Source organism: Stigmatopora argus, chromosome 7 (assembly GCF_051989625.1).
Source record: "Stigmatopora argus isolate UIUO_Sarg chromosome 7, RoL_Sarg_1.0, whole genome shotgun sequence".
Taxonomy (NCBI): domain Eukaryota; kingdom Metazoa; phylum Chordata; class Actinopteri; order Syngnathiformes; family Syngnathidae; genus Stigmatopora; species Stigmatopora argus.
In genome coordinates this window covers 13649907-13663572 of record NC_135393.1, presented here as the reverse complement: position 1 = coordinate 13663572, position 13666 = coordinate 13649907, and the positions used below count along the sequence as shown (strand labels likewise).

Genomic DNA, 13666 nt, shown 5'->3' with positions numbered 1-13666 from the left:
GGATGAAGAGATGTGAAGTGAGTTCAAAAGAAATTCATGTTTCTTGATGTTCAATAAGTGATCACATTTTTGGAACCAAAACTCCAGCAAGGGCAGGATGTCAAAAGAGTTTAACCGTTTCACAGCCAGACAGAATTGAGTCGGCTGTGGTCGATTGACTCAAAGGTTTTTCTCTGCGTCTCCATATATTAGTGGTCAACGCGCGTGCTTATGAAATTGTCATAGAGCCTCTCCCAGTTACACCCATCTCTACCACTACCTGATGAATAACAGCACATTTTCACCTCCCTGAAAAAACAAACATATTTACCCTTCTCTTGAACAGGCTCATAATTTGATAAATACAATCACTTCCCCTTCAATATGTTTGTATCTCCCTTTTTGCTCTAATAGGAATTCTACCTCATTTTCCAGTTGGGAATTTTTGTTAGAAGCATTTTAATATGACAGAACCAAGCATGGTTATGATAAAATATGTTGATGTATTCAAATAGTTGTGATAGATACGGTGACTAACTTGTTGGATGGGGGTTTACATTTCACTGAGGTCAGTCATCACATGTGACAGTAATAATTGTTCATTTTATCAGTTACTCAATTAATAAACAGCATAGATTAGCCATCCCTCTACTTGCCACAATGTTTTTGGTACTCTGCGTTTACACTATTATAATTGTTTTGTATCTTTATTCTGTTTTTAAGTACACATTTTAAGTTTAGAATTTAAATAACTATATATACGGTATTTTCCTGACTATAAATAGCATTTTTTTCCATAATTTTGCTAGCTTTGCGACATTTTTTTCACTCTGACCACAGCATTTTATGTAGTTTTTTTAGACTATAGTTATCAGAAAAAAATGTTATGTTACTAATAACTATTTATCGTATCGTTTTACTATTATTACTTTAATGACATGAAAAAATCCCTCCCAAAAATGTGACATGCTTCGTGAAAGTGACATGACTAAAAGTGAAATTTGATTTCCATCCCCCATTACTGAACTTCTCTTGCGAGACTCAAACTGTAGAAAAATGATCGCACCTTCAGTTCCCAGCTATTTAAAATTTCCTGTTCAGACATGCGTTGACAGTAATGAGCTCCTTAATGACAACTCCACCTTCACCCTACTTAGAACAAGTACACCTCATAACGTTGCAAAGGTTATCAATAAAATTGTTAAACTCAAAATTTCCACAAAATGGGTTAGTTATATATACAGCAGATTATGTCACTACAAGGGTTGTACATAAAACTCTATTCCCATATAGAGGTGTTTCCAGTAATAGAAGTGAGCAATATAGGTTGCTTTCATTTGAAAACTAAAAGAGAACAGTGAGATAAAAAGAAATAAACATGACCGTGGGATTAAAATGAATTTTTGGGGGATCAAATGACTCATTTGGGGGGCTTGTCTTTGTATGTGTTATGACTGAAATGCTCTTAGCATATTGATACTGATTTGAGTCTTATATATTTGCATTCCACTTCTGGAAGAAAGGTTTAATACGTTTTATAGTATTTCTGATAACAGATTGATACACACAAGCTTTTATGGTGTACTGATGTATATGGATTTAGGGTTAGTTAGTAATGTGAATAAACTGCAGGAACATGCTTGAGATTGGGCATCTTGTGAAACTGCCTATTTGCCGTAGGCTTTTTCTATTGTACTGGTAATCGCCTGCTGGGAAATGATGCTGGCACGTTTTATATCAAATTTTACAGCTTCTCATGATGCATTCAGAGAAGGATTAATTGTCTACTCGCCACTGGGATGAATCTCAATTTCAATTCATTATTCTGAAAGAAAATAGTGCTTACTTTTGAGTGTCGCTATTAGAGGTGACTTCATATTTTGAATGGGGTTGTAGTTGCATTAGGAATGTGATATTATTACTCTATTATTTTTACCCTACACACAGAAAAAATAACATGAATGAAGTGTCAGCACATTTTCAATTCTGTGAAAAACCAAGAATTTTTTTGAACACCAGTCATTTGTACACTGCGCAATAAGATGCTCCGTAAGTGGTTAAGTGGAGATTTTGTCCTGGCCTGAGCTCAATTTGGAGCGGTCTGCTGACCTTTCGTGGCTGACATCTGCCCCAACGGTGACTGCCGCTTATAGGGGAAACGAAAATGAGCTATATTGAAGTCCTACCCTCCCTGGACTCACATTCACTTCTCTAATTTTCTGACAAAGAGGAACCCCTTGGCAACACTGCAAGTCCATAGCTCGTCTCACCCGAAACCAACTCATGTCTTCTTAATAACAGAGCTGAAAGCAGTACTATTGTCCATCCACTTAAATAATGATCTTTATTTATGATACTCGTGGAACATTGTAGGAATCCACATCATGTTGTGTGGGAAACTTAATCGAACATTAGATAAACCACGTCAATGCGACGGAGCAAACTGGGAAATAACACTTAGAATCTGAGAAGAAAATACGTGTTACATGGTGTAATCAACAATTATTCATTCATTTTATGAACCGCATATCCTCACAAGGCTCGCGGGGGGTGCTAAAGCCTATCCTAACTACAGGCAGCAGGCGGGGAAACCATTTATCAGTGGCCAAACACCATAAAAAACAGATTAATAATGTATAGAGAGGGATGTTGTTGTACTGTGAGTAAGAGTTTGCTCATTTACTGTATATTCACTCAATATAATGACGTAACCTACATACAAGGGTGTCTCTAGTAAAGGGAATGTTTGCCGTCTTACTCACCTCAGTTACTTTACTAGCATGGTTTGCCTGCATGTCTGTGTCCTGTCTGGGCCTCCACTGCTTGCTTGAAGTAGTGTAAACGCTCATTTAATATCAGTACTTTTGAATTTTCTGAGAAAGAAAGCTAAAGATCTTCATTCTATCTGTGATACGGGTCTACAATTACTGGTAGGTTGGAGTTGGTTCTTAAAGAAACTCCCTTTTTGACATTAAGTTGGACGTTGTAGAATTGTTATTACAAATGACGCAATTGGAAATAATAATGAAAGTCATTTTTCATTCATGTATTGTTTGAATTTTACACCCTTCTTGCACCAGTTATTATTATTATGCTTATGATGATTATTATTATTAATATTGGGCTGCTGATACCGATTCCAACACCCAGCTGTGTGGTATGGGTCGATAGATCACAGGTGCCCAACTGGCGGCTCGGGGGCCCGATTTGACCTGCTAAATCATTTTATGTGGCCCACAAAATTTTATCATGTGTGTCAACTTCATGTTTTATAAAATATAATATATGACATAACTCATTCCTCCATTTTCTGTATGACTTATCCACACAAGGCTGTGGGGGGTGCTGGAGCATATCCCATCTAGCCAACTCTGGGCACCAGGCGGGGGACACCCTGAATCGGCGGCCAGCCAATCACAGGGCACACGGAGACAGACAACCAATCATAGCTCGGGGCAATTTAGAATTTTCAATCAGCCGGCCATGCGTGTTTTGGGGATGCGGGAGGAAAGTCCGGCAAGTGAACCACTACACCATCGGGCGGCTTCATTTTCACCATTTCAGTGCCCTGTCCGTCGTTATACTTTTTCGCGGATTGGCGCAACGACCGCCCGTTTAAACATCCGTGTGGATGGATGGGAAGTTGGAAGGACAGCTCCATATGCGATGTGTCAGCCCGAAGGAAGAGCTGGATCTGACTGCCTTTTCCCCGCCACGCTCGTTTGGCCCCGGCATTCAGGCCGTCTTGCGCTAAAGGTCTCCCATGGCTACGAGGCTCCTTGGCGCTATCTGCGAGCTACGGAACGCAACAACGCTGATTAAACGGGCCTTCATTAAAGCGATTACGTGCACAAGAAGGCTCAATTTCCCACAGGCAGCCAAATAACGGCGATGGGGGGATGAATGTTTTTTTGGGGGGGTGAGGGGCGGGATTGTGCGTGTTCGGGAGGAAGGGAAGAACGACAATGCCTAAAATCAAAGAACTCGGGCCTACTTGAAGGAGTGACTAAGAGTGTGACTTCATACACTCGCCGTGTGTTGGACTGAGTTGTTCTCACCTCGCGGGGACAGCCGGCTTGTTGCCGTGGCGATTGGCCGTACCTGACTCACCACACCTACAGGCCGCTTCCAGGTCAGCAAGCTTCCAGGATGGAAGACCTTGCCCAAGACTCTGAGAAACGTTACTTCTGCTTCATTTCATCAAGTCGCTGCATAAGTAGTGGGGGTTGTTTGTGGGAAGGAAAGTCACAATGTTGTCCTTGACTGACACAAACTTTTATTTTTGAACTCATTCATTTTCATACCACTAATCCTCACAAGGGTTACTGAAAATGTATAATGCTTTAGAAATTTTTATGTATTATGTTAAACAGTGGCGGGCCGTCAGGGCCTTCAAAGCCTTCTCTGCTGGCCTAAGAAATATCTGAATCATATACTATATTTTGTCCATCAATACTTATTAAATCATTCCAAATGGTCTGTTAGCTTCCTTTAATTGCTTTTCTCCCTGGTTGCACTGCTTCCAGATGTGTGTTTTCATATTGAAGCATTTAACCAATCACATTTCAGCCAGGCTCTGCTGCATTAAACAAGCGTCAATAAGACCCCAGTATTTGTATTTAATCAATAAATGCTGTTTTTGGCTGGATTTTACCCCATTTTTGGGCAATGTTTGCCGGTACGCCATTGACGTTCATCGCTGTCTTTTCCCGGGAAAATCACCCCCCTGGCCTGGTTGTAATGTCTGAAAAGCTCCAGTATTTGTATTTAATAATTAAATGCTGCTAGGAAGTGGATTTTACCCCATTTTTGTGCATTGATTTATTGATTATTTTTTATGTGTCGCAGCTGTAGCTGCAGTAGAGGTTTTATAGCCATAAAATAGTTTTTGAGGGTTGGATTGATTCGTTGAAGGCACTACGAGAAAATGCACGGACCGCCACTGATGTTAAATGTATTTTAGTACGTGACCATCACCATTGTGTAATCGCCTCGCAAATTTACAGAAGTTTCTCAAACTGCCCTGATAAAAAAAAAGGTGGGCAAAAAAAAAATCTATTGAAAATGACAGCTGCCTCTAAATAGCCATTGAAGATTAAAAAATGCCTCCATATGCGCCTTGGTCATATTTGTTTTTTTTTTCTTTCTTCCTCATCTGTTCGATTTCCTTGTAGGTGTCAACATGAATCACCACAGCACTCAACGGCAGCAACAAAATTGAATGTATGAGTTATGCTCCGGCACATTTCTGCACACAAATATACGCCCATGTGTGAGGGGAAAGAATTGTCTGGGTCAATGGTGAATTGAAAAATAATCAAATATTAGCAATTATTATTATTTAAATGGGGTTGGACTCCCTAAAAAACACTCTAAGGATGATTTTTTTTTAAATTGTCTACATCAATTTGGCTCTGGTAGCCAAATGGTTAGCGTTTGGGCCTCACAGTTTGGGGGTCATGGGTTCGATCCCAGGTTATAAATAGAACTTCTCATGCCACTAATGTCAGCTCATGGGTTAAATAAGGGCTCTATTAAAGAAAGCACAATTCATGTATAAAAAGGTTCAAATAAATATCCATAATACATATAGTAATAGTTTAAAACACTGAAGTTTAACCACATATAGTAGTACTGGAACATTTCCTGACCGCCTGCACATTTTCCTGCTGTTAAAAAAATAGAATGAACAAACAAGGTTGTGTCATGCGGGAACGTGCACGGGCACATCCACGGCTGCATGGATATGATTCAGAAGCCATCATCAAGCAGGTGTTCATCTCAGGTGACGTGTCCGCTGTCCTCTTTGACATAACTTGGAGATTTGTTTACAACCACTTCAGTCCAAATATCACAGTCAGATTCTGTAATACATTCAGGCCTCAATTTTCTGTCCCCTGCTTAAACAGTCCTTGGTGTGATCCTTCATTTCCTCCTATACTTAAGTGTTCGCACGTTAAAAGAATTTCACGCGATTAAAGTAAAAGTAAAAGGAATGAACAGCAACACACATAATCGAAACAGATGCACTTTGTACATTGCAAAAATTCAGCCACGTCTTGAGAACACATAATGTACAGTCATCGCACTGAAAGGAAAGCTAGTAAAAGCTTATCTTAGCCTTATCTTACAATCAGTAATTTGTAAATTGAAAGCTTATTTTTGGCTCCTTCCACACCCCACGCTAAAGTTTTGGTAGAACTTGTTTGGTAGTAACTGGCAAAAAAGACATCTTGCATTGGATGTAATTATTTTAAACAAACGACTTCTACATCAAACCTTTTTTTCTTTAGTACTTTAGAAGCTTTTCTTAGCAGTATTTTTTTGTGTATTGGTTAAGTTGAACAAATTTCACTCTTTTGAAAAAGATCAAGTTTCAATACAATTGACGGGGATAGACGTCCAATCCATTTAGACTGGAAGAGGCTGGCAGCAAATGATCGCTGTTTGCAAGTTACTTAACTATTTCAGGAACAAAGCTCTTTAAAATCTTACTTGGGAGCATAACAAGTGTATATTTCTATTGATATTCATTGTAATATCATACATTTTTAAATTAAGACAATAATAAAAACTCAATTTTTAATAACAAAATGTTATACTACAATTGGCTGACAAACAATTCAAGGTGTCACCCACCTGGTGCCCATCGTTAGCTGTGATAAGCTCCAGCACCCCCCGCGACCCTTGTGAGGATAGGTGGTTCAGAAAAATGAATGAATATAATACTAAATATTACTTAACTTTTTTAATGACTAAAATAGTCAGTTTCCATTTCAAGAGATTATAAATCCTAATGTAAAAAAACCAAAAACTACCAAAAAGAGTCCCTTAAACAGACTCCAAAGGTCAAAGGGAGTCTGTTTAAGGGACTCTTTTTGGTAGTTTTTGTTTTTTTTACATTAGGATTTATAATCTCTTGAAATGGAAACTGACTTTTTTAGTCATTAAAAAAGTTAAGTAATATTTAGTATTATATTCATTCATTTTTCTCAACTGCCTATTCTCACAGTGACCCATCCCTGAAAGGGTCCATCATGACCGTTTTGCCACATTTTTGAGAAAAGATTAAATAAATCAAAATCAAACTCAGATTATATTGTCACCAACATCCAGAACGGTAGATCCCTTTTTTTATATAGTAGTCACACACCCCACACCTCATGCGTCTTCTGCGTGCAGGCCGAAGGGAGGACAGCATTCCCTCCCACGTCCCACCTGGAATCCAGCCAGAAAGGGATCGGCTTCCCGTTTGCGTCGGGGAGGAACCGGCGCACCGGGATACCCAAATATGGACTTCGCGAGATCATTCAGGCTCCGTGACTCGGTGAAACAAGGTCCCTTCGAAATGTCCTCGGATCTGTGTCAGTGAAATTCCAATAGTCGCATTTATCATTTTTAACATTTCCGCCGCCTTGTTTACAGTGGTAGTTACCGGCAACGTGCGTCACGACGCAGAGCAGACTTTCTGGGGGCGTGACTAGGAGGAAACGCGGACCAATCAGAGCGTCGTTCGTTCGGCTCTGGCATCCCGAACGCATAAATAGGGAGAACCTGGCCGGCCGGCTGTCATAAAATTACGAAAACAAGCGAGACGCTCAGACAGGTGTATTAAAAAAAAGGCTCAGCAACACACGAGTGGAATGAAAACATCTGAATTAGTCACTGGACTACGCTTTGATTCCAACTAAAGGTACAAATCGACGACTTGGTATAGTAAAGTTCAACTATTTTGGAAGTTTTGCTGTTTTTGAAATAGCGCTCCTCACGATAACGAGACACTACCGGAAGTTACTGAAGATTGCTTTGGGACACCTTGACGAACTCTTGTAGCCTGTTTACCTGTGTGATTATAAAAGCGAAAATGTCGACAATAATGGAAGCGCCTTTTTATGACGACTCGTTTCTCTCTGCTTATGGCCATCCAGGCGCAGCCCTGCCAGATTACAAGTTAGTAAAGCAGAACATGAACTTGAACTTTTCCGATCATTATCGGAGCTCCAACTTCAAGTGTCACCACCACCCCCGCGCCGACTCCGAGTTGTATTCGGCGGTCCCGGCGGACTCGGGCTCCGGCTCTGGTTCTGGCTCTGGTTCCGGCTCCCTCAAGCTCGCCTCTCCGGACTTGGAGCGACTCATCATCCAGAACAGCAACGGTCTGATCACCACCACGCCGACGCCGAGCCCCTACCTGTACAACCGCGGGATCACCGAGGAGCAAGAGGGCTTCGCTGACGGTTTCGTCAAGGCGCTGGACGACTTGCACAAGATGAACCAAATGGCACCGCCTAACGTGTCCATCGGAAGCGGGGTTGTCACTTGCTCGGCGGCGCCCGGTTCGGTCTTCGGCTCGCCCATGCAGGCGGAACCGCTCGAGTACACCAACCTGGGCAGTTGCCCGTCCAACGCCGGCCTGTCATCCGCCGTCACCTACCCGTCCGCCACCATCAGCTACCTGCCTCACCACCCGTACCACCCCCATCACCCTCACCCACACCCTCACCCGCACGCCCACTCCCAGGGCCCGGCACACATCTCCCACCCCTTCCAGCACTCGCTGGCCGCCACCGGGCTGCACGCTCCGCGCTTCGGCGGCCTCAAAGAGGAACCCCAGACCGTCCCGGACATGCTGAGCAGCGACAACAGCTCCCCGCCCATGTCCCCCATCGACCTGGAAAACCAGGAGCGAATCAAAGCGGAGCGCAAGCGGCTCAGGAACCGGCTGGCGGCGTCCAAGTGTCGGCGGCGCAAGCTGGAGCGCATCGCCCGTTTGGAGGACAGAGTCAAGGTGCTGAAAACGGACAACGCCGGCCTGTCCAACACCGCGTCTCACCTGCGGGAACAGGTGGAGCAACTGAAACAGAAAGTCATGACGCACGTGAGAAGCGGTTGTCAGCTCATGGTGTCTCCCAAAGTCAAAACCTATTGAGGATGAAATTTGAGGAGGCCAAGCGGAGCTCTTGTAAAACACTGGACTAAGCGGGGACTGCACTGACAGAACGCCAAACTGGATTGTTGTGGCTCGATCAGTGAAGAGGAACAAACGCCGAGGGCATCTTGGAACACAACTTGTCCTGTTTACATTTGAATTTGTACATTCTGATGAATTATGATGTAACTTATTTCCTTCATCAGGTTGAGCCTGATCTGTTTATTTTTTGGGGGGAACTGTACAGTATATTTAACCCTATAAAGAGGGCATGTGACTATTTTTGGTAATTAAAAAGAAACTTGACCTATCAATTATTTTAAATGAATACATATAATTTCAAGTGTTATTAACCTTTTAGAGGGCATTATTTTTGGAGCTGCTGACATTGTCAGTCATAGTGTTACATTTAAAAAAATGTATATAGTATGAATATATATACACAAAGTAGAGGCCCAATTCATTTAAACTAGCTTTAGTTTCATGACATCCAATCCATTTTGACTAGGAAAGTCTGGTAGCAAACTTTTTGTGCCAGGTGCTCCCAGCTAAAATGATTTGGACACCTTAAGGGTTAACTATATAGATAATAATAATGATAATAATAATCGGACATAGGCCCTGTCGTCATCATTAACAACAAAAGCCTAATTGTCATCACACCCAGAAACTGCGTATGACGAAATTGGGAGTGCTTCTCCATAAGGTGCGTTTTCTCGGCAAAAGACCCAAATAAGTGATAGTTTCGAACTCGTAATTAATACAATGTTACGAAATCTAAATTAAAATGACAAATACATACTGGTTATGGTCCCTACTAACAGTCGAAAGTTCATATTTTGGGGCATGGGAAATTCATATAGTCAACTTCAACATTGCATGCCATTGACTGCAATAGACATCAATTCATTTTACCAGAAAGGATCAGATTTAAATGCTCATCTCAGTGCGGTTGACAGCCCTAGATGTCCAATCTCTTTTAGCTGAAAGGCCTGGTAACAACTATTCTTAGCAAGGTCTCCAATTCAAAAGGCATTGGACATCTAGCAAAAAAAATAAATGAGTGGCCTATAAAATGTTTTTAAAAATATCACATTTGAGAAATGCGCTGTTTTCTTTATGGTAATCTCAGAGTTGTGAAAATGTCACCTCCTTGGAATTTCCCAAAAACAGTAGTGATCATCTGCCCTGTAAGCAAACGCCATTTCTCAACCTTGACAACCCTCAGAGGCCGCACCATTGACGCACAAGGAGAACTTTTTTTCACAAATGTCATGTCGCTGATAGGTTTCCGGAAACCTCCTCCGTCAATGTTGCTTAAAAAAGGCCGCAGGAGCACAAGCATGTTTGTCTGCAAGTGCAAGATGTTTGTCAATGAGCTATGGGAGTTCCCCCATTCTGCTTTCAGTTTCCCCAAACAAGCTGTCAAGACAGGGGAACAGTTTGAGCAAAAGTTTCACACAAGCAGATTTGGTGATAAACTGGCTTTTGAAATTTACGAGAAATGGTGAAAGAGAACTAGCTCGCAGTATGACCAGATTTATGAGAAGCTGTACTTATATACTTTTCTTATCTTAGCTGCTGGAAAAGATAATGTAGTATTTTGAAGGTCAGACAATATTCAGTGTCCACCACCTTCTGGAATAGAGTATATAAACAGCTTTTGTTAAATATTTCCCAACCCTCATGAACAGTTGGAGTATATAAAAATAATATGCCATAATAATGTTGGGGTAATATCAGAGGAGAGTGGCACCCCCTAGAGGTAACCAGTGGTAAAACATTCAAACGACAAACTTCTCATTCCTACTGCTTTAATGAATGGCAACATTAGGAAAATTCTCAATATTTTTTTCTGAAAAACAAGGAAATTTAACATTTCAGTGCTCGAGACATGGAGGTCGTCCCTCCAGTGGACATACAAAGAGAATCATCTAACTGGGAATAGGTTGGGCTTTGACTAAGTAGGAAGTCATTTATGACAATTCTTCAGAAGCACTTTTCATCACAAGTGCTGCCATTCCAAGAATGGTGAGGTGACCATCATATCTACTGCTTGGAGAAGAACTCCTTACTCTTCTCAACATCAGGGATGATGGTGTCACCGCCTGGTCTCCAGCCTGCAGGGCATACTGAGAGAGGAAGGACAAAGTGCTTGGTCACATATCAGGAATTGACACAGTAGTATAAATGCAAAATGGCAAGAGGTGAAATGGTCAGTTAATGTGAGCAATGAAACTCATCAACTCACCTTCACCATGTTTGTCAGTGTGCTGGAATGCCTGAATCAGGCGCAGGGTCTCATCCACAGAGCGACCTACCGGCAAGTCGTTGATGGTGATCTGCCTCAAAATGCCTTTGCCGTCAATCACAAATAAACCCCTTGACAAACCAGACAGAATACAGAGGTCAACTAATTTTTGTGTATGCATGAATGCTGTCCATTTTAGCCATCAATATAATCAAGATTGCTATCTTAAAAGTTTAAATCCTGGTCCCTAATTTGAGCATCTAATGCCAAATCTGAACATTTCTTTTAAAATTATACAGTAAAAATAACAGTACATAGCCAGCCAATATTAGGGGATAAGGACATTTAACAAAAGTTGAAATGGCTAGCACCTCAAAACGGATAAACTGGCATCTCAGCAACAGTGTTTACATGTTTTTCTAAGATCTCCCACCTGTATGAAATGCCATCATCCTCCTTGAGCACACCATAGTCTCTGGAAATGCTCTTTGTGAGGTCTGCCACCAGGGGGATGTTCATGTTACCCAAACCCCCTTGCTTCCTTGGCGTGTTGATCCTAGGGGGGAAGAGTGAAGAAGAAAAATAGCACAAACTCAATTTCCTATTTAAAAAAAAAGTTGCAAACAAGAACAAAATTGACCAACTAAACCCATTTTAAAAGTTAAAGTGTCATAATTACTCAACACTATGCCTTCCAGAACATTCTATGTAAAAATTAAAAGTTTGATAAGACAACCGTGGCTTCAGTGCATCAGTGGGAACTTATCTTATAAACACAGAGAAACGGACTGCCTGCAGATAACCTGAATCGGCAGAGTGGCGCTTCTTCACCCTAAATAAAAGTGTACTGATGCAAAATATTTCCTCACCAGGCCAAGTGACTGAAATGAGAGTCAACAGAGCAGGCGAGAACTTCGCAGCCGATTTTGCGGAACTCCTCCGCTCGGTCGCTGAACGCCACGATCTCGGTGGGGCAGACGAATGTGAAGTCCAGAGGGTAGAAGAAAAACACCACATATTTTCCTGAATGGGACAGAGGGGCAAATCGTGTCAAAAGGGTGACAGGAACTATAATCTGGGGGTGCAAAGTGCAACAGTACCTTTGTAGTCAGATAGCTGAACGTCCTTGAACTGTCCATTGACTACAGCTGTGGCTTTAAAAGCTGGGGCAGGCTTGCCGATGCTAGCATTTCCAGAGGACATGATGGCAGTAGTGGTGCCAAATGACTGAAAATAAACACAAATGATGCTATTAGGATGGGGATATTACTGTTTTTTTAAATCATTGGCTGCCATTGACTGTAGTGGACATCCTATCAATTTGACATGAGGGACAGGTGGGTGCATCTTGGATGGGAATACATTTGTATTCATTGGCTGTCATTGACGACGCTAGACGTCCAATTTCACTGTCAAAATGTGTTGGACATCTAGGACCGTCAATTGGGTTGAAAGATGGCATTTATAGGCCGCAAATTTTGAAAGAATTGGATGGCTATTGTTCTAAATAAAATCATTTATATGCAATTATACTCTAAATGCGTGGAGACTTTCGAAGATTTTTTTAAAGACTTTTATGAAAGTCTTTAAGGGATCAGAGCACTACTTTTACGCCCAGTGAGCTAAATCGTGGAGTCACATGCAAGTCATGTTCGACCTGCAGGGAACAAAAGCCTATTAGCAAACAAAATGTCCTAATTTGGGCATTTATTTACTTTTTAAAAGGGGGATTGGCATACCTTTTATTTCAATACAAATTGCAAAAACAAAATATGCATTAATATTTTCCTAGATTGAAATACTTTCACTGGACGGCTTTAACATGTATGACACGTTTTGCGTCTCTTGTTGAACTTTAGCATTTTGGACTATTGTAAAACAAGGCTATAAAATCAATTTTAGGAACTGCTATGGTGGGACAAAGAGGTCGTGTGAGCCGTGGTAGGGACAAAGAAAAAAACATTAGCCCCCCCTATTCACACCCTGGAGGATAGTTAGTACCAAGAGACACGCACTATATGCCTAGATCGGTGTTAGCTAAAGCATTTTAGCTGGTTTGGGATTTTTTTTTAAAGCCAGTTACTTTCGGCCACGCACTGATCGCGTGTTGAAACAACGGTACGGTTGAATAATCGTCAAATTCTTTCTCACCTGCCTAAGAATCCAGAAAGAAGTTGTCAGCGATTCAACTGCTCACGATCGTCAGAGGAAGGATTCAAGTCAGAACCGAATGAGGTTGCGCAAATAAGTAGGCGGTGCCAAACTGCGGGCCGGAAGTGACACATTCCAACAAAATAAATTTAAACCTGCCTGTGGTTAAAATTGTTGACATTCTTGCGGAATCAAAAAAAATACAGACAAGTCGGTCTTCATACTTGTCTTTCCATATAATTTAATGATCAACTTTATTTTTTTATACTAAAAAAGACTGTACTTTTATTTTAAAACAAAATAGAAAAAACAGACGACACTTTTACATATAATTCACAGCGCATATGTTTACTCTT

The 13666-nt window shown here is 41.3% G+C and overlaps 2 protein-coding genes across 3 annotated transcripts; one reads left to right on the top strand and one right to left on the bottom strand.

The window, feature by feature from the left end:
• Positions 1–7540: 7540 nt before the first annotated feature.
• Positions 7541–9222, top strand: LOC144078035 (transcription factor JunB-like). Of its 2 annotated transcripts, XM_077606217.1 has the most exons (2): positions 7560–7672; positions 7908–9222. In XM_077606217.1, the coding sequence occupies exon 2, from the start codon at positions 7946–7948 to the stop codon at positions 8906–8908; it is 963 nt and encodes a 320-aa protein (XP_077462343.1). In that variant the 5' UTR covers positions 7560–7672; positions 7908–7945; the 3' UTR covers positions 8909–9222. The 2 variants fall into 2 exon arrangements, with proteins under 2 accessions (XP_077462342.1, XP_077462343.1); XM_077606216.1 differs by having other exon boundaries at positions 7541–9222.
• A 1483-nt stretch (positions 9223–10705) lies between these two features.
• prdx2 (peroxiredoxin 2) lies at positions 10706–13427 on the bottom strand. Its single transcript, XM_077605809.1, has 6 exons — positions 13311–13427; positions 12260–12386; positions 12029–12182; positions 11593–11715; positions 11160–11290; positions 10706–11040 (listed from the first exon to the last, which is right to left on the bottom strand). Exons 2-6 carry the CDS (start codon positions 12360–12362, stop codon positions 10958–10960), a joined length of 594 nt encoding a protein of 197 aa, XP_077461935.1. The 5' UTR covers positions 12363–12386; positions 13311–13427; the 3' UTR covers positions 10706–10957.
• Positions 13428–13666: the final 239 nt, after the last annotated feature.

Excerpts from the sequence above, each read along its gene's own strand:
- LOC144078035 (XM_077606216.1), top strand. The coding sequence starts at position 7,844 with ATGTCGACAATAATGGAAGCGCCTTTTTATGACGACTCGTTTCTCTCT.
- prdx2 (XM_077605809.1), bottom strand. The coding sequence starts at position 12,362 with ATGTCCTCTGGAAATGCTAGCATCGGCAAGCCTGCCCCAGCTTTTAAA. Across the intron at positions 12,183-12,259 it reads TCAGCTATCTGACTACAAAG|GAAAATATGTGGTGTTTTTC; the intron begins GTACTGTTGCAC and ends TGTCCCATTCAG. Across the intron at positions 11,716-12,028 it reads CATTTCAGTCACTTGGCCTG|GATCAACACGCCAAGGAAGC; the intron begins GTGAGGAAATAT and ends CTTCCCCCCTAG.